Below are 23,271 nucleotides of genomic sequence, written 5' to 3'. Positions count from 1 at the left end.
ATATGTGTATATATATATATATATATATATATATATATATATACACAGTCACGTGAAAAAGTAAGTACACCCCATGTAAAGTTTTCACTTTTTCAACATATTTCAACATACAGCTATTTAATCTTCATTTCAACAATATTGATAGATAAAGGTGATATAATATAACAAATATCATGAGACATTTACATTTTGTAGTCCATTGTATAATTTAAATAAACATAAATGCAAATTTCGCATGTGGAAAAAGTAAGTACACCCCTACATTTATCACCACTTCAAATACCTAAAATTAGAATCAGGTGCACCAGCTCAGGTGCAAATGATTAGAACATCGTTAGAGGGGATCTTGGAGGAACCTGTCTTCTTTAAACCTCAGACATTTAGTTTGGTTTGCTCTTTGTTGTTGAAGTGTGCGGCGTCACAATGCCTCGATCAAAAGAGCTCTCTGAGGCCTTCAGAAAGAAGGTTGTAGATGCCTACGAGTCTGGGAAGGGATTTAAAAAGATCTCCAAACAATTTGAAATCAATCATTCGACTGTCCGCAAGTTCATCTACAAGTGGAGAACATTCCAAACAACTGCCAACTTGTTCAGGCCAGGCCGACCCAACAATTTCAGCCCGAGAGCAGACCGCAAGATGCTGAAAGAAGTCTCTAAGAACCCCAGAATGTCATCACGGGACCTACAGGTAGATCTTGCCACTGTTGATGTCAACGTGCACGAATCTACCATTAGAAAGAGGCTGCACAAATTTGATCGACATGGGAGGTGTGCGAGGAGGAAACCTTTGCTGTCCAGAAAGAACATCAGGGCAAGACTAAAGTTTGCCAATGAACACCGAGGCAAAGACCAGCACTTCTGGAACAATGTGCTCTGGACAGATGAGTCAAAGGTAGTGCTATTTGGCCACAGTACCAGAAGACATGTTTGGCGAAAACCAAAGACAGCATTTGACCACAAGAACCTGATACCAACTGTAAAGCATGGTGGTGGAAATATTATGGTTTGGGGCAGCTTTGCTGCATCAGGGCCTGGGCAGCTCACCATCATAGAATCCACTATGAATTCTTTATTGTACCAGAGGGTGCTTGAGGATAATGTGAGGCCATCTGTCGGAAAGTTGAAGCTCAACCGAAAGGGGGACTTTGCAACATGACAATGACCCTAAACATACCAGTAAATCCACCAAGGAATGGCTGAAAAGAACGAAATGGAGGGTTCTGGAATGGCCAAGTCAAAGCCCGGATCTAAATCCCATCGAGATGTTGTGGGGGGATTTGAAACGAGCTGTGCATGCAAGAAACCCCTCAAACATTGCACAGCTGAAAGAATTCTGCATGGAGGAGTGGGCAAAAATTTCTCCCAGTCGATGTCAGAGACTCGTAGACAGTTATATGAAACGCCTACTTGAGGTTGTTTCTGCCAAAAGGGGCAATACCACCTATTAGAGCCAAGGGTGTACTTACTTTTTCCACATGCGAAATTTGCATTGATGTTTATTTAAATTATACAATGGACAACAAAATGTAAATGTTTCATGATATTTGTTATATTATATCACCTTTATCTATCAATATTGTTGAAATGAAGATCAAGTAGCTGTATGTTGAAATATGTTGAAAAAGTCAAAACTTTACATGGGGTGTACTTACTTTTTCACGTGACTGTATATATATATGTATATCTACTAATATAAGAGAGCTTGTTTGTGTGTCGCCATTTTTCTCAGAGATGGCTGAACGGATCTTAGTCAAACTTTCAGAGGTTCATCAGTGAGTGCTTGGGAGTGTTTTAGGTCAAACAAATTGCTGAAATAAAAAAAGTTCGTTTTTTTGGATTAAAGAAAATAATCGCTCAATAGTGCCAAAACCTTTTTTTAAATTAATGACGGTTCTATACAAGTACACATATGACAGTTATTCGCATAAATAAATGCAAAACAATCACCAAACATTTGAACACAAATAAATCAAACAATTCCGGAAGTGTAAGAAGTTGGTAGTAAGTCTTCTTCTTCTTCCTGATCGGCATCACACTTAACTCAAAAATGTGATGAACGGCACATTCACCAGCATATATTCAACGAAAAGGTGATGAACCCCCTTCCTCACCCCTCCCTCTCCTGCCTCCTCCCCCTCCACCTCCCCTCCCGGCAACGTCGAGTACTCCTGCTAGTATGTATATATAGGGGAGGACGCGTTTGGAATTATACATCTTTAAAGAAAAAAAGGCACTACCAACCAGAAAGTAAAATTCGATCTACTCTGCACATTTGAGCAAATAAACACAAAACAAAATTGGCTGGCTCATAATAGCACTGCTCAGGTCTGCTCTTGCTTACGTGCTCAAATTTGTGAAGTAGATCTAATTTTACTTTCTGCTTGGAAGCGCCTTTCTTTCTTTTAAAAAAAAAAAAAATTATATATATATATATATATATATTTGTATATGTGCGAGTATATATTATATGACTATTTTTTTCATGCTTCCCTCGGATTATTGTATCTCTTTCATACAACTTTTTGAATGCCCCATATGTAAATTTAATCTTCTCTATTTAGTTGACCATATCTTTGGTCGAACTTGAGCTTATATTGTTTTTCACGACACGATGCTGACCGGGATGACTTCTTGAGTGGGATGTTTCCACTTCAATTTATCACAAAATTGGCTGGCTCGTAATAGCACATCTACGCACGTCATTGGAGAGAACACCTTTTTGGGGATGAACATGAATGAGAAAACCTATTTTCGGACTAATGTTGTCATGGAGATTTCACATACCTTCTTCCTTGTTTGAAATCGTCAATAAATGTATAACCATAGCACCATGATTATTGCAATGTGTTGCAGACGGTGTAACAGGGCGGTGCATGAGGACGCAGCTCCAATCTCATGTTCGCAGTCTTCACTCACCTTCCTGGCATGGCTCTCAAAATTTGGAGTCAAGTCTCTCCGACTCAGGTGCGCATAAGGTGTCCTACAGGGTGAAATGCAAGTCCTTGGCTTGGCTCATGTGATCTTATTGGGTTCAAGCAATGCTGGCCAAATGTAGACATGTGCATGTGTGCATCCGAAATTTGGTTGCACCTCTGAACCTCATTCATTATTTTCCGTCTTTTGTACCACCACACCGTTCACAGGTCATTCGTGGTTGGTGACTACTCCTGAGCTAGTCTTACCCAGGAATATACCAGCACGATTGCTCAGTCACCTTGGATCATCAGAATCTTTCAGGCACGTTCGTTATGTGATATTACTTGTTTTTATATTGTTGTTTTTTGTGTACAAGGATCGTGCACTGAATGGATCAGGACACAACAGAACAAAAGGATGAGTATATAGAGAGGGAGGAGGGACACCAACAGCAAAGTTGAAGGACAAAATAAGGGGAGAAATGGTCAACAATGAGTTTGGGCAGGAATGAGGGGTAGAGGAGGACGCATGGGGTAGACAAGATGGAAGGAAAAGCAAACACTCAGGAAGAAAAAAACTGGAAATTTATAAGGAGGTTGTCTTGGGGTTGGGGTGGGGGGAGGGTTTATGGGGTAGACCAAAATCATTGCTTTGGATTGGGGATCATCTCAGATGATTGTAAACAACTGTCTCGAAGACGTTGAGGGAAGAATGAGATTGAAGAGAATGTGGAAGTTAGATCCACAGGTGGGAAAAGTAGAAACAAATGAGTGGAGGTGAGGAGGGATTCTGGATTTTGGGAGTTTCACCAAAAGGAGTTAAAGGTGGACTGTTTGTGTCATGCAGAAACCTGTGAGGGGGAGCAAAGCAAGGAGAGGGCAGAGGGTGCAAGACCAGAAAGGAGGTGGTAGGAAACAGATAGATATTCACCATTGAGGGATAGGGTAAAAAACGATATATATAGCACGATATCTCAAAAAGTTGTGGACAGATTCGGATGAAACCTGATGGACAGGTTGGGTGTGTGACAAGGTCGAATCATTTCGATTTTGGTGAAGATCCGAATCGGGATCCAGATACAAGAATTTTTATTTTTTTAAGTGATTCTTCAACATTAAGTGATAGGGCCAAAAACAATACATAGAATGCTATTTCAAAAAGTTGTGGATGACTTCTTTCAAAACTTGGTGGATGAGCTGGCTAAGTGACAATAATAAGCCGTTTCAATTTTGGTTCAGCTCTGGATCCAGATCCGACCTATTAGTGTAATACAAAACGTAAACTGTTCAGCCTGGTGGAAGTATGCTCTCTACTGAATGCCATTCCAGTTTGTTTATATGTGTGTTTGTGTGTGTGTGTGTGTGTGTGTGTGTGTATGTGTGTGTATGTGTGTACGGGGGGGGGGGGGGAGTGTTGTGTGTGTGTGTGTGTGTGTGTGTGTGTGTGTGTGTGTATGTGTGTGTGTTTGGCGTGCTACTCCTCCTACAGTTCTGACCTGATTACATCCAGACTTGCTACATAGGATCAGCATAACCCTAATTAGTGTATAGGGGTGGTTTTTATCTTTGCTGGTCCTCTTGGGAGGTGGGCGGAGGAATGAAAATTTTCTATGTAAATGTGTATCATGCAGCGCCACCTTCAGGTGGGAGAGCATATTACAAGTCCTCATCCATTAAAGTCCATTATGTCTGTCCCCATACTTTCCAGGGCAGAGGTGTTTTCAATTATAAGCAGTCGGCATGTTTTTGCTTCATGCACATAACCCGGGTAATTTTTAAAATTATTTTTCGGAGCGATTGAGGGAGCTGTCATTTGCTTATACACCGCCCAAATAAAGGTGTGCCAGAGGATTGTGTCGCATGCTTGGAACAAGATCGCCCATCGGGTGATTACACTGCTAGCAATAAGACCATGTGGGTTACTCCTGATGGAGAAATAATGAAATGAAAGTGAAATATTTTAAAATGCTTTTAAAGGGAGAAGCGGTTTATATTAATTGAAGATTCAGTTTGGAGATATTGAGGAAATGGGAAAAAATGAATGGAGAACAGGAAATACAGGCAGAAGGAAATTAAAATAGAATGAGATCGTTGTGGAGTGAAAAATGAAGTGAAGATTTAATCTTCATGCATTTCTCAGCACAATATCGATCCTCACCATCGGACCTGCATTCAAGGTGGTGCAATATACTGTCACTGGAATCGCAGATGTAGTTTAGAGCTCAACTTAAAGGATATCTTAATTTTAATGAAATGTCAGTGTCTCTACAATGGTTGCGCATGTCACACCTGAATTGTGCAATGGAACCTGATACGAGGAGAACAACTTTCAAGGGAGTGGGCTGTACAATATCTGTTGAGTTTACCCAGACCCATAATGTACACAATCATTTATGTCATATATTTGGTCTACTTGGGAAAACTGGAATTTCATTTGGTTTGCTTTTTCTTTAAATGCAATGAGGAAGAAGAACATCAATCATATGTAGTAATATTTCTCTCAATAAACCATCTCCTAAATGTTTGTGCACAATTGACAGAATGTTAACCCCTCACCATAGATTCCCTTTCTATCCTCTCTTTATACTGCACTTGAATATCCTTTAAACTCGTCATCTTGTCTTCCCTTCCCTCGCCCTCTATTATACCTTATCTTTCTTTCTTTTTCCTCTCTCAATCCTGCTCCTAGGGCTTATTACCCCACACACGCGAAGCGAAAAGAGGGGTTAAGCAATTGGGTCCGGTCCGTCCATCTATTCGTCTGTCTTATCAGTTTATGACCAAGAGACAACTTGTTAAAATTGAATCTTATACTTTGAACATGAATCGGAGCATGAATCGGAATACACGTTTGCCGTTTTATAGTACTTTGGCTCTGAGTGAGTCCCGACCGTACATGTGCAGAGAGGAGTGAGATCATATTTATACTCTGTCTGCTTGCCTGGCAGTCAAAAACATAGGGGCAATACCCCTGGCGCTCACCTGGTAGAATAAACAGTATACTGCACCGACGAAGGGTATTTTAAACCAATTTCAATGGTTGCTAGAAGACAGGGCAGCATGTAGAATCATATCAACATAATCATAAGACTTTAAACAAACAAAGAAAAAAGTACCTATTTTGAGGGGAACCCCCCCCCCCCCCCCCTCCTCCCCCAATCGCATATACTTCCTAAGACCCCAATTTTTATAATGCCTTGAACAAACATTGGTACATCATGGGTGATTAAGGTTGTGGCGAAGTTTCATCAAAATTATGTGTGTAGGTTCTGAGAAGAAAGCAAATACCTATTTTAGGGGGCAACCCTCCCCCCCACCTCTCCCCCGTAGACCCTTAAAGGGACAGATTTTTTTTAATGCCATGAAAAAGCCTTGGTACATCACAGGTGATGAAGGTTGTGGTGAAGTTTCATCAAAACTGTGTGTGTAGTGTTACGTACTACCTCCCCAAACCCAGGTCACGGTGCACCTCAGAGTCTGGAGCGGGAACAGGGCAGAAAGATTTGTTATTGTGCGTGTTCTAATAAACCATGGTAAAACCACACCAATGCAATTGTAGAACAAAACAAGTAAGTAAGAACTCTCACAAACACAATAATAACACTATTAAAGAAAGTACAATGAAAATTGTCACTTGCATCAAATGAACAATACATATGATGGTACCATCACATCCCAAAGTCCATGCATGCCGCATGGATCTCCACGCTGATTGAAGATCGAGGTTGTGCAGAACGGCAAATCAATAGGCAGGTATTGGCGTGACTGTGGATGAGGAGTTACGAGGTGAGAGGTCGATATGGGAATTGAGCCGATAGGTAAACCAATGGCAATCAACACGATGAGGTCGATATGGAAATCCCAATGGCAAAACAAGATGCACCAAGCGGACAGCCTCTTCTTCAAAGACAAAATGGTGTATAGGCCAGTAATGGAGGCACTTGATTTCCCCAACAACGACTCACACTTGGTGATAAAACCTGAGACGCAGGTTTAATTGCACTCACAATATATGACGATGTCGCGGGCAATCCCTTTCCTGGGAAGCCTCAACTCATTCGCGATCAATATCAAAAAAGACCGCTCGCGGCCTCGACGTGATTCACGGCTGTATCTCTACCATGGCCATTCTCCTCCTCTCTCCTTCTCTTCCGGTTTGTTTTCCACATCTTCCATTTCCTCTACAAACACTTCTTTTCACCTTTTACTAAAGTCATCTCCACTTCATACAAAAGTATTAACAACAATATTACCTGAAACTAAAAATCCTTCAAGTATATAATAACAACAAAGGTGGAAGTGACAAATCCGTAACAGTAGTTTCAGAGAAGAAAGCAAATTCCTAGTTTGGGGGATCAAACCTGGATCCACTTTGACCCCGATAAACCCCCAAAGACCCCGATATTTTTTAATGCCGTGAACAAATTTTAGTCACAACACAACAAATATCATTTGTGCCAAATTTGGTCTCATCCCATCAGCAGTGTCGGAGAAGAAGTTTCAAGTATTGATGGACGGACTGATGGACGGACGGACGGACTGATGGATGGACGGACGGACTGATGGACGGACAGACTGATGGACTGACTGACTGATGGATGGACTGACGGACGGACAACGCGCCATTGCATAAGCTCCCTTGAACTTCGTTCCAGGTGAGCTAAAAATGAAACTGAAACTGAAAAAAAATGAAACTGGAAAAAAACTCACTGTTTTTAAGGATGTTATAAAGGGCAAATAGAACAGGCATGAATAAATAATGTACATGTAGGATAGTGTGGTGTCATATATGCTGGGCAAAATGGTGGTAAAACCCGGAATTAAATTATTTATATGTCTTTAGACCTCTTTAAACCTGTATTTAAATTCAATTATACATTTGAACACTGTAGAACACAAGTTGCCTTCTCAATACTTCCAAGAACTTTGTAATATTTCAATATATCAGTTTTGCAGTATTGCGGATATGTTCTATATTCGATAGGGTGGTTGGTGTATAAGACTGCGTCAATAGCTTGAAACTTCTGGATTGTTTTAAAACATTCTTTAAAATCATTGTTTCATTAAAATATAAGAATGCATATACTTAAACACTGCACAGGGTATCGATGAACACTGCGCAGGGTATCGTGTTCTATGAGCTCTTTAGTTTAATATACAGTCATGTGAAAAAGTAAGTACCCCATGTAAAGTTTTGACTTTTTCAACATATTTCAGCATACAGCTATTTGATCTTCATTTCAACAATATTGATAGATAAAGGTGATATAATATAACAAATATCATGAAACATTTACATTTTGTCGTCCATTGTATAATTTAAATAAACATAATGCAAATTTTGCATGTGGAAAAAGTAAGTACACCCTTGGCTCTAATAGGTGGTATTGCCCCCTTTGGCAGAAACAACCTCAAGTAGGTGTTATTTTATAACTATCTACCAGTCTCTGACATCGACTGGGAGAAATTTTTGCCCACTCCTCCATGCAGAATTCTTTCAGCTGTGCGATGTTTGAGGGGTTTCTTGCATGCACAGCTCGTTTCAAATCCCCCCCACAACATCTCGATGGGATTTAGATCCGGGCTTTGACTTGGCCATTCCAGAACCCTCCATTTCTTTCTTTTCAGCCATTCCTTGGTGGATTTACTGGTATGTTTAGGGTCATTGTCATGTTGCAAGGTCCACCTTTCGTTGAGCTTCAACTTTCCGACAGATGGCCTCACATTATCCTCAAGCACCCTCTGGTACAATGAAGAATTCATTGTGGATTCTATGATGGGGAGCTACCCAGGCCCTGATGCAGCAAAACTGCCCCAAACCATAATATTTCCACCACCATGCTTTACAGTTGGTATCAGGTTCTTGTGGTCAAATGCTGTTTTTGGTTTTCGCCAAAAATGTCTTCTGGTACTGTGGCCAAACAGCTCTGCCTTTGACTCATCTGTCCACAGCACATTGTTCCAGAAGTGCTGGTCTTTGCCTAGGTATTCATTGGCAAACTTTAGTCTTGCCCTGATGTTCTTTCTGGACAGCAAAGGTTTCCTCCTGGCACACCTCCCATGTAGATCAAATTTGTGCAGCCTCTTTCTAATGGTGGACTCGTGCACTTTGACATCAACAGTGGCAAGATCTACCTGCAGTTCCCGTGATGACATTCTGGGGGTTCTTAGAGACTTCTTTCAGCATCTTGTGGTCTGCTCTCGGGCTGAACTTGCTGGGGCGGCCTGGCCTGAACAAGTTGGCAGTTGTTTGGAAACTTCTCCACTTGTAGATGATCTTCCAGACAGTCGAATGATTGATTTCAAATTGTTTGGAGATCTCTTTAAATCCCTTCCCAGACTCGTAGGCATCTATAACCTTCTTTCTGAAGGCCTCAGAGAGCACTTTTGATCTAGGCATGGTGACGCCGCACACTTCAACAACAAAGAGCAAACCAAACTAAATGTCTGAGGTTTAAATAAGACAGGTTCCTCCAAGATCCACTCTAACGATGTTCTAGTTATTTGCACCTGAGCTGGTGCACCTGATTCTAATTTTAGGTATTTGAAGTAGTGATAAATGTAGGGGTGTACTTACTTTTTCCACATGTGAAATTTGCATTTATGTTTATTTAAATTATACAATGGATGACAAAATGTAAATGTTTCATGATATTTGTTATATTATATCACCTTTATCTATCAATATTGTTGAAATGAAGATCAAATAGCTGTATGTTGAAATATGTTGAAAAAGTCAAAACTTTACATGGGGTGTACTTACTTTTTCACGTGACTGTATATATATATATATATATATATATATATATATATATATATATATATATATATATATATATATATGTATATATATATCTTCCAAAAGCTGCCAGTTCTGTTTAGCTTAACACCCAACCATTTGAATGTTGACATCTTTTAAAATTGAACACGTTCATATATAACACAATGGTTTTTTTGGCTGTAGGTGTAAGATACTGATCTGTTTGGTTCTCTCCTCTACACACTCCTGTTTCTTTGCAATCATGCAGAGCTAAGGCTTCATTGTTCGGCCAAGTTCTCGGAGATTCTTGGAACATGAGGCGTGTGAGACGGGATGAAGGGACAACCGCCACCCGCATGGCTATACTCCTTGCTCTGTATCTTCACCTTGTTAGTCCCATAACAATTCTTGATCAAGTGGATCCAATACAGGTATGTCACCATGTGTGAATGTCATTACCATCAATTTTGCTGAGGTTATCTTCAATATCCATACATGACTCAATTAACCTTGTTGTTTCTCTTCCTTATACATACTGAATCTTCAAAACTTTCTACATTTCCTCCTTTCTTTTCCTATAGCTTATTATGATTCTCAAATTGTCCTGTCCCATTGTCCCTTCAAGTTGCTGATGTTTCACAACTGATTCTATAACAGCACAATTTTTTACGTGTCCAGGTGCCGGAAATTATTGTCACCAATATTTATTTCCATTTAATTAAATTTAATTAATGAACAGAATAAAATGGTGAGATGCTCCCATATCCCTCAGTAGGAAGACTAGATATTCTCATCACAGTAAGAGGAGTATTTGAATATATTTTTCCTCGCCTCTAAGGTTCATTTTGCTATTAGGAAAAAATGAAAAAAAACCAAGAGATTTTGCATTGTCTTGAAAATTTTCCTCATATGAACTGAATGCATTGTTAATTTTGATTCCTCTAATGAGAAGAACCAAGTTTGTACTTTTATCAAAAGCAACTCTATTTTAATTATCTGCATGTACATTCAGGATAGAAATTTCCGTACCCTGTGATGGAGTGTGATTTGTCCAGTTTAGGTTATAAAATCACATGTTTTGAGTTCACAACTTGTCTTAAGATCCACGATGCTCTGTCAAGAGTATGGGGCTTCCACCCACACATAGGCCTATATTACATCGACAAAGATACATGAAATGGGATTTAAAACTAAGTACGAAACTTACACTTGAGTTGTTCCATCCAGAAGTCTATTTAAATATGTTTCCAACAAAAAGCAGGTGGATTGGAAACGCCGGAGGCTTTACCGAGGGAATGACCAAAGGATGCACAGAGAAGAGCAACCAGGACACTTGCCTTTGCTAAGTCGATCAATTGCATGGCAGCAGGACAGAGGAAGGGGGCCTGCCAACATACGTGATGGGGGGCTGCCTATCCCTGATAGAGAATGGGATGACACAGGTAAACAAACTTAGAAATGGAGGTCATAGTCTTGAGATCCCTTCTCTAAGATAAGAGTAACTGCTAAGCCTTGTATTAGATAAACTCACAAAATAATCCTTCTCAATATGTTTCATGAATAACCTCGACCACAAATACAGAAGTGCTGTAATTCATAGATTCATGATTTTCATGAAGCCCCACCCATTCACTGATAATGGCACCTGCGACCAGTTTGAAGATGGATAGCTTGAAGCCAGAAGGTGTTGTCTGTTGCTTATTCATGCAGGTAAATTACCTTATTTACCTATTTGATTATTAGTTTCAGACCCCTTCAGTCTATGAATTGCTTATGAAAAAAAAAAAATACATGACATTTTGACAATATGTAACTTCCCAAATTATGTATAAATGCTAAATGAGGCCTTTTCACATGCACTGTGACATGTGTTTTCAATGACTCGGTTCGGCTCACCTGGAACTTTTAACCTGCCATTGCTAGCTTGAACTCCATGATTCAAATCGTCTTTTAAACATAATTTTCAGTGTTTAGAGGAAAGACGTCATTTTAAAAGGGTTAGCCATAATTGTTGTGTTACTTGATGCAAATCGAACTCGTGCAAATTTTGGAAATACGAGAAATATCCATGGATGAGACTGAGAGGTGTTGATTTCCTTACATTTCTTGTTAATACAATTCACGGTCACAGTGAATGTATTAAAAAACACACACACACACACACACACACACACACACACACATGGACACTTCAACTTTTACCAACTGATGCAAAAATCTAGCATAATTTACCTTGTGGCCCCATAACCAATCAAACAATAAATTATAATTGCCTTCATATCATTTTAATCTTACCCTTCACATTCACAAGCCCCAGATATGTCCTTCCCATCGATGTTCAGAAGCACTTAACCCAGATAAACAGTCCATTCACTAATAGCGATTCATCGGGGTTTGTGGAGAAAATGACCGTCCACTCGGGCATTGCACCAACCTACAGGGTCGGGAGTTTGTACTACGAACAGCTTCCCGTTCAGTGAGCTATGAAATTTCCCCAAATCTTTTGTTGTGCAGAGGAACAGCCCTTTCTCTCAGGTACATTCCCAGGTATTTTCAGCTTATTTGAGAAGCTTTGTGAGCCATTTTAGGTAACAATACTTATCTCCAACACACATTATATTTACCTCCGCCACCAAAGGTGGATGGAGGTTATGTTTTCACCTCTGTCTGTCTGTCTGTCTGTCTGTTTGTTTGTCTGTTTGTTTGTCTGTCCGTTTGTTTGTCCGTTTGTTTGTGAATAAGATATCTCAAAAAGTTGTGGACGGATTCAGACGAAATTTGGTAGAGATGTAGCGTATGTGACAAGGACGAAATTATTAGATTTTGGTGAAGATCAGGATTCGGATCCGGCTACTATAATTTTTTAGTGATTCTTCACCATTGGGAGATCGGGCCAAAAACGATACATAGCAGGATATCTCAAAAAGTTGTGGATGGATTTGGACGAAACTTTGTGACAGGTTGTGTGTGCAATAAGGAAGAATCGATTCGGTTTTGGTGAAGATCTGAATATGGATTCGGATATGAGAATTATTTAATTTTTGTTTTTGTGGATGGATGATTTTGATTAAATGTGATTCTGTATTGTGATTTTCTGGTCTATTCTGGGATACAAAACATAAACTGTTCACCCGGTGGAGGTATGCTCTCTACTGAGTGCCGTTCCAGTTTATTATGCAATGAACCCACACGTTTCCTGGGGTTTCTGCGTAAGTGCGCCGAACATTCTGGGGCAAAATACATCATTTCAAAAGTGATGTATTGTGAACTAATAAACTATATCATTAGTGAGCCATATGGGTTTTTTAAATAATAATGACATGGTAGTTATTCTAAAATTGTCCCTTGTCCTCAAACCATAAAATTGAAATCTTAAATATTACTACTTTCAGCCAGCCATATTTGAACTCACAACTTAAACATTTAACATCTTCACATTCAGTCACCAACATTCACTTATTGCCTTAACTACTTTGGCTCTTTTAAACCGTGGGCAAAACCTAACCACTTATACTTCCAGCATGCATGCTTCTTGCATCTACAAGTGAAAAAAAATCATTAGAATATTGATTTAATGTGGATACAGAGATGGTCTGTGGGGGCATATCCATCCATCCATCCATCTTCCCTCCTTTCTCCATATTCCGATTTCCAAACCTTCTTTCACTTTTCTCCTCCATTTTCTCATGCTCCCATACCCTCCCCGTCTTCCTATTAGCAATTTCATTTTTACCAGTTGATCTGCACTCCTCAATTATTTTGTGGCCTAAATACATAAATGACATTTAATGAGACATTTTAATGACCTTTGACTGGCCAAGTGGAAAATCATTTTAGATTTCATAATGATACATTTACACTAAATTGGCATGACAATTACATAAGCTATTTATGGGAGCAAGCCAATAATTGATCCAGTAGATAATTGCAGTTAATAATAATCGATGATAGCAACAAATGACAATGATAATTTTCTTTGTTAACAGATCGATTCAAAAAACAATTCTACATTGTTTACCATGTCCAAAAACAAAACTGCCACAAATGACATAAATTCCAACTTGAATACATTATTTACATGTTTAGGTCATCAGAAAATAATATCATGCTGTAGTCAGAGATCCCATTGGTTATTGACTGAATTTTATATATACTGTGTCTAGATTAGGAAGCCGTTCTTGTTTGGTTCCTGAGATCTCGCATTGTTCGCCTGCAGCTGAACATGTGTTCCTTCCTCTGTACTACAGATATGGTCATGGTCTTAGCTCTGCTCCATCTGAAAAAGGCTCAGCAGTTAAATGAACCAGGTCTGCAGATATGGTTACGAGGTATGCTGGACAAGAAGCTGGCAGAACTTGACAAAATGCATGATCAGTCGCTCATTGCAGGTGAGTGACTTAATTGACATGACAGACAAAATTTGTGTTTTATGACTCTTAGTAGTGGTAATGGTAGTCATAATTGTATTAATATTTTTAGTGATAATAACAAGGACAACATAATTATGATGATTATTATTTCAGTTATTGCTGAAAGTACACATAAGATCTACAAAGTCCATCCTCACTCATTTACAAACACAGTTTATCAACAAATCAAGAATATCAACCAAGCAATTTTTGTTGGATTCTCATTATGGAAAGCCAACAAGTTAACCATAACATGAGATATGTAGATACGAGGAAACCATGAAAAAGGAGGCGGGCCATTTGGCTCATCATGCCTATGCTTAATCCAAAACATATTAACTTAATCCAACTGATGTTTTTACTTATATTCTATAACACTGTCGTATTGACGGCAATCTCCGGACAGGATGCAACCACACCCACAGGCCAACGCCGCATGCCAGAACCTAAACTCTCATTCTTATAACTTTTGGATGCCCATGTACAAAATTAAATAGGGGCAAGAATGGATTAATTTCATTTAAAATATATTAAAATATCTTATACAAGTTCAATTCTTCTTCTCCTTCCTATTTCTATGTTTCACTGATATATCTACTCGTATGTCTGCATGGCAGAAAGGCAACGAGAAAAATCAGCTTTGGATTGGTATCGAAAGGTGGGTAAAAATGCAAACCTGTCCTTTTCTACTCAATTTTCCATCCTGTTCACACATATCTCGGTCTGTATCTGTATTCTGTCAGCATGGATTTTATGTGCTGCTTGTTTAGTCACCTGCCCTGTTTCTAGCTCTTGTTAGCTGCAGGGCCTCCACCAGACAGGAGCCCTGGATCAGAAAGCTGGACCAATTGGCGAGAGGCGAGTGGCAACACCGAAGTACTTCACAGTAAGCACAATGCCCTCTTCGCTCTTTCTCACCATCACGAGGGCTTTACTGGCAAACCTTATAAGTCCGGTGAACAGGAAGGATTGAGGCCACATGGATCAACAAAGAATCTTGATAGTAAACCAAGCTCCACGACGGTGCCACCCCAAGTCAAGCTTGAAGATTTGCTGAGCAAGCAGAAGGAAGCACACAAGCCCGAGGAGAAAGACGAGCAAAGGCATGGAAACAAACAAACTCAAAGACACGTTCAAGAGAAATATGGCTACATCATCACAAATGAGGAGTAAGCCTGGTGGGGTGTTCTACCTTTGTCCTCTCTTGGCCTGATACTTCTGTCACTATTTGCATTTTATTTCTGTTTGCCTTTTTGTTGGAGTATGGTAGCAAATAATGCATGCACAATTAATTTAAGATGACAAAAGTAGTGATTTAGCAATGGTTTAAGCCTTAAGGGGTATATTAAAATCAATTTTGTACACATTTTATGAGAAATCATGACTTTAAGTTATTAATATCCAAAACATTGTTCATTGAATAGGGTGTAGTACTGTCACATGACTTGGATTATTTTTCTTGTTTAATTACATACATCACCAAGTGACAGCTTAAACATGCATTTTCAAATTATCATGGCACTGAGTTCAATTTTCTTTATGTTTAATCTTTCTTTTTATTAATAATTTTGAGACCTGCATGATCTATATATGGTTCATAAAACATTATATGGTAGGGAGAAAATGTTGAACTTCCTTTAACTATGAGTCAGATGCATTTTTTCTTAAAGTGCATGATCAATATTACATAAAGAGTGACGTAAACATTTTACAGTGTATTGAAACAAATACCGAACAAAATAGGTGGACCCCACTATTCGCGGGGGATACGTTCCTGGAAAATGCCGTCAATTGCGAAACCGCGAATGGTGGGGCATTACTTTAATGGAAAAAGGGGGGATTGGTTCCTAAATCGCGAAAATCCACGCATGTCGAGGAACAAACCACGAATGTCGATGAAAATCCCATAAATGGTGCGGCGAATCCTGCCAATGTCGACGATAATCCGCGAAAGCCATGAAAACGCGAAGCACACGGCAGCGAATGTAGAAGCAGATCATGCTTGCGCCTCGTATATGTTTTTCTGTATATGTGCAGCTGTTTTGTGCATGGCTGGTGAAATATGGGTTTTATAAATGTGTCAAGCTAGCGGCTCGTGGAAAAAAAATATTGTGCCAGCGAAAAAATGTGAATTCGCGGCACTGCCAAGAATAAAAAAAAAACACGAATTCGCGCACAAAAACACGAAAAACCGCAGACACCTTTCCGCGAATTTGCGGGACACTTTTCCGTGAATAGAGAAACATCGCATTTTATCAACCATGAATACGCGGAACCCGCGAACAGCAGAACTGCGAATAGCAGGGTCCGACTGTACTCGAGAGTTCATAGAACACCTTACCCCACACAGTGTTCAAGAATATAATTCAATTGAAATAAGATAATGATTTTAAAGGTCGTATAACAAAGTTCCAGAAGTTTATCACCCTTGATGCAGTCTTATACACCACCTTATATAAAATGTCCAAGTCCTGTTGAACAGAAGGGTTTTGAAAGTGGCAAAAAGGTGATTTGTATTATACGGTGTTCAAGTATATAATTCAAGTGTTCAAGTAAATTAGTTCAAGTATATAGTTCAAGTATATAATACAATTTAAAGCGTTTTGACATAAAATAAAGACTTTAAAGGTTGAAGAAAAAAATTCCGGACGTTTACTTCTAAAGAGGCAGTGTTTTATACACCACCTTATTTAACACGTTACATTAGTTATTCGTGCCTGTCATATGTGTCCTTTATGACGTCCTTAAAAACCACAAGTTTTTACGGGCATCAGAAATTATTTCATGAGAAATTAAATTTGGAATGATTTCAATTTTATTTGACTGCTAGACAGGCAGACAGGGTTAATCAATTATCTCACTCCTCTCTACGCATATGCAATCGGGACAAATTCAGAGCCAAAATACTGCTAACAGATTTGTTTTCTGATTCGTGTTCAAAATATACCATTCAATTGAAATTCAGTTGTCCCTCGATCATAAACGTCAGAAGAACAGACGGATAGACAGACAGAATTTAACCAATTGCTTAACCCTGCTTTTCACTTTGTGTGTGCAGGGTAAAGATAGTGTACTGTTTAGTCTCACCAAAGGGAGATGCTATTTTAATCGGCCTGTGTGTCAGGGAGTGTGTGTCAGTGAGTCCACATACAGATCTACTTTAATATAGACTGCTCATTTTTTGAGCTAACTTAATCTATACAACCTAGTTTTTTTTTTCAATAATGAATTTAGAACAACCTTCTCTAATTTATCCATACAGGTTAAAAATGCACATATTTTGCAGCCATTTTGCACAGCTTCTGCAGCCACAGCAAAATGTGTTTCAAGATTATATTTGCAGCATATACTTCAGACCTTGCAGTATACTTCAGACCACAGGCTCGACTAGGATGCCCGGGCTGATTTTATATGTCCATGTTATCTATGCCTGTTCCTGAGGATGTTTGTCCACCCATAGATCTATTGCAATATATATCACTCAATCTAAGCTATTAAAAATTACATCAGATGCATTCAGCTTTGCATCTTAACGAAATAGGGATATAAATGTTGCATTTAAAATATAGGCTATATTCTAAGTGAGTCTCTGCATTGTTAAATGTTCTGTCTTTGGTCATATGCTTTTTTATTTTTTTATTTAAAGCGCTTTGAAGAAGTATTAAAAAATAATTCGGCAAGAGCAAGGTTACATTGACAGAGCCATAGCAGGCCAACAACTGGATACAACTGGAGCGGGGATAACAAACAGGAAATGAAGATAGGGAAAGACAGAAAGCGAGAAAGAAAACACTGAAATCAACAAGTGAGAGGGTGGGTTAGGAAGGGTTAATGGGGGATAATAATGACCACGAGTCAGAATGGGGGATGACATGAGGTGGCAGTGTACTGCTTGTTTGAAGCTTTGGAGGGAAGAATGCAAAAGAACGGTCTCTCCAAGATGGTTCCATAGACATGTGAAACGAGGAATAATATTATCACCAATTATCATTACCTCTGCCACCGCAAGTAGGCAGAGGTTTGGTTTTAACCCCTGTCTGTTTTTTGTCTGTCTATTTGTTTGTCTGTGAACAAGATATCCCCAAAAAGTTGTTAATGGAATCAGACGAAATTTGGTGGAGAGGTTGGGTGTGTGATGAGCATGACATTATTAGATTTCCATGAAGATCCAGACCCGCATACGAGAATATTTTAAGTGATTCTTCACCATTGAGACGGCCAAAAACTATATATAGCATGACATTTCAAAAAGTTGTGGACAGATTTGAATTAAACTTGGTATAGACAGGTTGGGAGTGTGACAATGAAGAATTGATTCAATTTTGGTGAAGATACGAATCCGGATCCAGATACGATAGTTTTAAAAAATTTAAAGTGATTCTTCACCATTGAGAGATGGGATCAAAAACAATATACTGTATAGCATGACATTTCAAAACGTTGTGGACGACTTATGATAAAACTATGTGGATGAGTTGGTTAGGTGACAAGAACAAGCCCATTAGATTTCATTTCAGGTCTGGATCCAGATACGGTCTATTGGTGGGATACAAACCGTAAATTGTTCAGCCTGGTGGAGGGTATGTGCTCTACCGAGTGCCGTTCTATTCATCCTCTCCAGAGGAGAGGGTAATGTATTTGGGTCAGTTTAGGGGGTGTTTAGGGGAATTCTCCATCACGGACTTAGCGTTGTACTAGTCGAATTATGACGTCATAATGAAGGCAATGATGACATCATCATTAACAACACTTATTCCTCATGCAGAGTTCTTTACAATGAGCCACGTTTCAATTTTTTCCATGTAGCGGTTTCGGAGAGATAGATGTGCAACGTTTTTCGGTTTTTCTAAGATGGCGCCTGTACCACATGACCTATGACGTCATGGTTATAATTAGAATATTCTACAGGAGGAGGCGCTCCTCTGGTGAAAATTAGTCTCCTTCAGACCAACAGTTGCTGAGAAAAAAAAATTCATACTGATCAGATGAAGCATTATACTTGTCGAATTATGACGTCATAATGAAAGCACTGACGACATCATCATTAACATATCTTATTCCCCATGGGGAGTACTTCACAATGAGCCATGTTTCAATTTTTTTCATGGAGCGGTTTGAGAGATATAGAGGTGTTACGTTTTTTCAATATGGCGCCTGTACCACGTGACCTATGACATCATAATTATCACTAAAATTCTACAGGTGGGGGCGCTCTTATGGTGAAAGTTTCGTGTCAATTGCACCAATGGTTGCCGAGAATATGAATTTTTAAAATTCAGACACGCATGCCACACGTACGCCACACATACGCAACCGAATGACTAACCCTGCTTTTCGCTTCGCGGGTGCAGGGTAATTACAGTGTAATTTGCTGTGAAGTTCTGTCTGCTGAATCGATGAAACCAAGTAAACTGTGGCATCATCTCAAAACCAGACAATATCAACTTACAAAGAAAAACGTTGATTTATTTTTAAAAACAGAGCAGAATTGACAGAGAAATTCACGCTTGATTCAAATGGAAGTGTTCAACAGCAATTGTCCACAGCTATGGACAGACAAACTTATGTTGTGTCACTATGAATCGCTTGTTCCAAGAATCCTTATGCTAAAGGTGAAGAGCATTTCATGCCATCAAAAATCTGAAGGCAGAAACACAATTGTTGTGAGTCTTCCTGAAAGGTCACCAGTCTCATCATGGCGATTGACTTTCCAGGAAGAAAAGGCAAGCTGATTTTCTAGAAATTGTCTCACGGCATGCATGTATCATTGTACCAGCGATGGGATTTTGGGGAGGATTGATCGAGGCATGAAGCTATGAACTATAGTCTTGAGAAAAGAGTTCCAGGTACTGTCTATGTCCAGAGATTGATCTAGCAGACCAGTCATTGGAAGAGATTGGGGACTGCAGGCTAAATCAACTTAGCTGATTAAACTGTCGGATGCAGCAGCATCTTGGTGATTCCCTGAAGGCCACCAGACAAACAGACACTTAAAATCTTTCTCAAAATCTTATTCATTCTACAGTTGTCGTTGGAATCTCCAGCACTAAAGCCGAGTCTATGGCCTATAACTTCTCCATCACAGACAGGTTGGCGGCTTGTTTGTCTTCTACTGCCTCCTTTCTGGTCTTGCACCCTGTGTTGCCAACCCCGCCTCCCCCCACCGGGTTTCTACAGGGGTCTCACGTTCCACCATAAACCATAAACCCCCTTCTGGTGAAACTACCTAAATCCAGGATCACTGCTCACATCCACTCATTCGTTCCTCTTTTTTCCCGCCTGTGGAATCAACTTCCACATCCTCTTCAATATCCGTCGTCCCTCGAGGTCTTCAAGTCAGCTGTTCACAGCCACCACAGATTGTTCCCAATCCAAAACCATGATCTTTTCCACCTTCGATAACCCCAACCAAATCCCTTCTAATCTTACAGTTTTTCCTCCTTAAAGTTTCCTTCTCCATGCATGCATGTTTTGCATCCTGTTTTTGTCTGTTACGACCTGATGCGTTCAGTGTACCAGCTCTTCCACAAACCTTGACGATGTGCACAAAAAGGTTGCGCTTTTAATTGCAATCCTAATCTTACATTTATTGTATCACCTTGTCTTTTGTGTATAACACACTTTGAATCGATTGATTGATTGTTTTTACCTTCATTGCATACTCTATTTCCAAGTAAATTTTACCCACCTTTCCTCATCCTTATTTCTCTTTTTTCGGTGAGCCCCCTGAGTGTACGAGATGGACTGGTACTTCTTGACACTCTTGCTCGTTCCGCCAGACTTCCACTCCTAGCATTTGCAGATGTCAGGTGAGAAATTACTTGCAGTAACAAAGCGTTTCTCATCTTAATGAACATCATCTGGGGGAAAAAAAAATTCTGCAATTAGAGGTTGTAAGCTACTGCAAAGTTTAAACTCAGAATCTTGCACCACACACTTTGCTTATGAGTAATTGCATGAACCTTTGTACCTTGTCTCATACAAGAGATTGTCAGGCATTAACAGTTGCTCTTACCTTTCAATGCTTCCAACAACCCCAGCCTATTCAGCTTCAGCAGTGTACAATTCCATTTTGGCACAAGCGTTGCTTCTAGTCTCTGGGCATTTGGCACTTTATATGGATTCTTGCAAATAGGCTTGTTGTCTTGTTTAATTATTAAAATCTTAAATTCTCTGAAGCCTTTGCTTGTGCTTTGTCTTCTATAAGTTCCTTTACCCACGTAAATCTGTACCCTATTTTCCTAATTAATTGCTATGTTTTTCCTTTCGTCAGTCCTCCGACATTGTAATCTCACCTCACCTCCACTGCCCTTCCCCTCTCACTCCTGCTTTGTTTCTCCAGTGTTATTGGACCTGCCGTGGCTTTCCAACTGAACAGAGAAACTCATAACCTGTCTATCTCGGATGTTACAGCAATAGCAGGTAATGTGTAGACACAGCATACCATCAGGTGGCCGAGCTAGTCTCGTGCTCGTTGTGGAACTTTCACAAATAAGGACATGAGGAGATATCAGTGTTCTTTGACATTCATTAAAAGCATAAATCACGCACAGTATATGAGATTTGAACCTGGGATTACAACCAATAACCTATAATTCTTGATTTCCTTTTATTTATTTTTTTGGGGGCATACAATTTTGAGGATCGTGGAGGAGCTAGAACATAAAATGTACCAGGACGTAATAAAACAAAAGGAACAGTACAAAGGGAGGGAGGAAACACAAGAAAACTAGATGGTATTCATAGAATACTTACCCTGCGCAGTCAACTTGGTGCGAGCCAACTCCTCTGTTTTTGAACGGTTTTTTTTCTTTGATCCAATATGGCTGCCACACCACTTGAGCGATGACACCATCTAATATAATTGTTGCATAGATCACGCGTAATAAATTTCAAACTGATCAGACTAAGCATTGTCCCTGTCGAATTATGACATCATAAAAATGGCACCAATGACGTCATCATTAACAGCACCCATTACCCATATGGAGTTCTTTTCAATGAGCCATGTTTCAATTTTTTCCATAGGGCGGTTTTGGAGATATAGAGGTGCAACGTTTTAATAGTTTTTCCAAGATGGTGCCTGTACCACATGACCTGTGACATCATAATTATCATTAAAATATTTTACAGGAGGAGGTAATGCTATGGTGAAAATTTCGTGTCCATGAGGCCAACAGTTGCTGAGAAATTTTTTTTCATAATGATCAAATAAGTGTTGTACTTGTGGCATTATGACGTCATAACGAATGCACCGATGACATCAGCATTAACATATCTTATTCCCCATGCAGAGTAGTTGACAATGAGCCAGGTCCTAATTTTTTCCATGGAGTGGTTTCAGAGATATAGAGGTGTGAAGTTTTTCAGAGATGGCGCCTGTACCACGTGCCCTATGACGTCATATTTATCATTAAAATATTCTACAGGAGGAGGCACTCCTAAGGTAAAATTTCGTGTCAATCGGACCAAAGGTTGCCGAAAAATTTAATTTTAAAAATGCAGACACGTACATACGTATGTATGCAACCGAATGCCTAACCCTGCTTTTTGCTTTGCGAGCGTAGGGTAATGAGGGCTAGGGGAGGAGACACAATGGGTGGACATTATGGATACAGCCACAAGTTCTCAGTAAGGAAAAACTGAAAACTTGGGGAAAAAAATGGGCTTAGGGAGGGTTACCAGGGGTAGAAACATGCCTCGTCACATCACGTCACTGAACTACTCACTCAAACGTTTGTTTAACCGTCCCAAACTTTTAGACTGCACCCACCCTTCCCATGTGTATGTGCTAAGGGTTCCTTTTATAATTTATTTCTTCAACTTAAGTTTTCAACTTAAATTGCTTATAAAAAATGTAATATCATGCATATTACAAATACATTTGTGCAAAATAATTGTTTGTATTATGATTTGTGTAAATCATGACAACACTGCAACTCAGGTACAGTCATTATCCACAGTTAAAACAAGCCCGTACCTCTGCAGCGATGTGTGGTGAGGCGAACTTTGCGAGCTGTGTGTGTGTGTGTGTGTGTGTGTGTGTGTGTGTGTGTGTGTGTGTGTGTGTGTGCGTGCGTGCGTGCGTGTGTGTGTGTGTGTGTGTTTTATATAACTATATATATAACAGTGAAATGTCCATTTGTTTGTTTGTTTGTTTGTTTGTGAACCTACTCTTCTGAGCTCCC

At 39.5% G+C, this 23,271-nt stretch overlaps 1 protein-coding gene across 5 annotated transcripts in view; it reads left to right on the top strand.

Moving 5' to 3' along the window:
- LOC137431352 (receptor-type tyrosine-protein phosphatase N2) overlaps window positions 1-23,271 on the top strand; it is a 261,049-nt gene that overhangs the window by 147,190 nt on the left and 90,588 nt on the right. For 4 of the 5 annotated variants that reach the window (XR_010985252.2, XM_068122588.2, XM_068122587.2 and 1 more), the window contains exons 3-11: window positions 2,853-2,963; window positions 3,143-3,236; window positions 9,943-10,105; window positions 10,933-11,116; window positions 13,922-14,062; window positions 14,701-14,741; window positions 14,873-15,252; window positions 20,806-20,892; window positions 21,426-21,505. Coding sequence is in view for 4 of the 5 variants with exons in the window: in XM_068122588.2 (XP_067978689.2) it covers window positions 2,853-2,963; window positions 3,143-3,236; window positions 9,943-10,105; window positions 10,933-11,116; window positions 13,922-14,062; window positions 14,701-14,741; window positions 14,873-15,252; window positions 20,806-20,892; window positions 21,426-21,505 (1,281 nt within the window). In the remaining variant the exon portion in view is untranslated. The remainder of the gene's footprint in view (window positions 1-2,852; window positions 2,964-3,142; window positions 3,237-9,942; window positions 10,106-10,932; window positions 11,117-13,921; window positions 14,063-14,700; window positions 14,742-14,872; window positions 15,253-20,805; window positions 20,893-21,425; window positions 21,506-23,271) is intronic. The other variant, XM_068122589.2, reaches the window with a different exon arrangement.

The sequence above is a fragment of the Myxine glutinosa genome, chromosome 7 (assembly GCF_964187855.1).
Source record: "Myxine glutinosa chromosome 7, kmMyxGlut1.1, whole genome shotgun sequence".
Taxonomy (NCBI): Eukaryota; Metazoa; Chordata; class Myxini; order Myxiniformes; family Myxinidae; genus Myxine; species Myxine glutinosa.
Note: the sequence above shows the minus strand (reverse complement) of the source record. Positions and strands in the feature narration are given on the sequence as shown.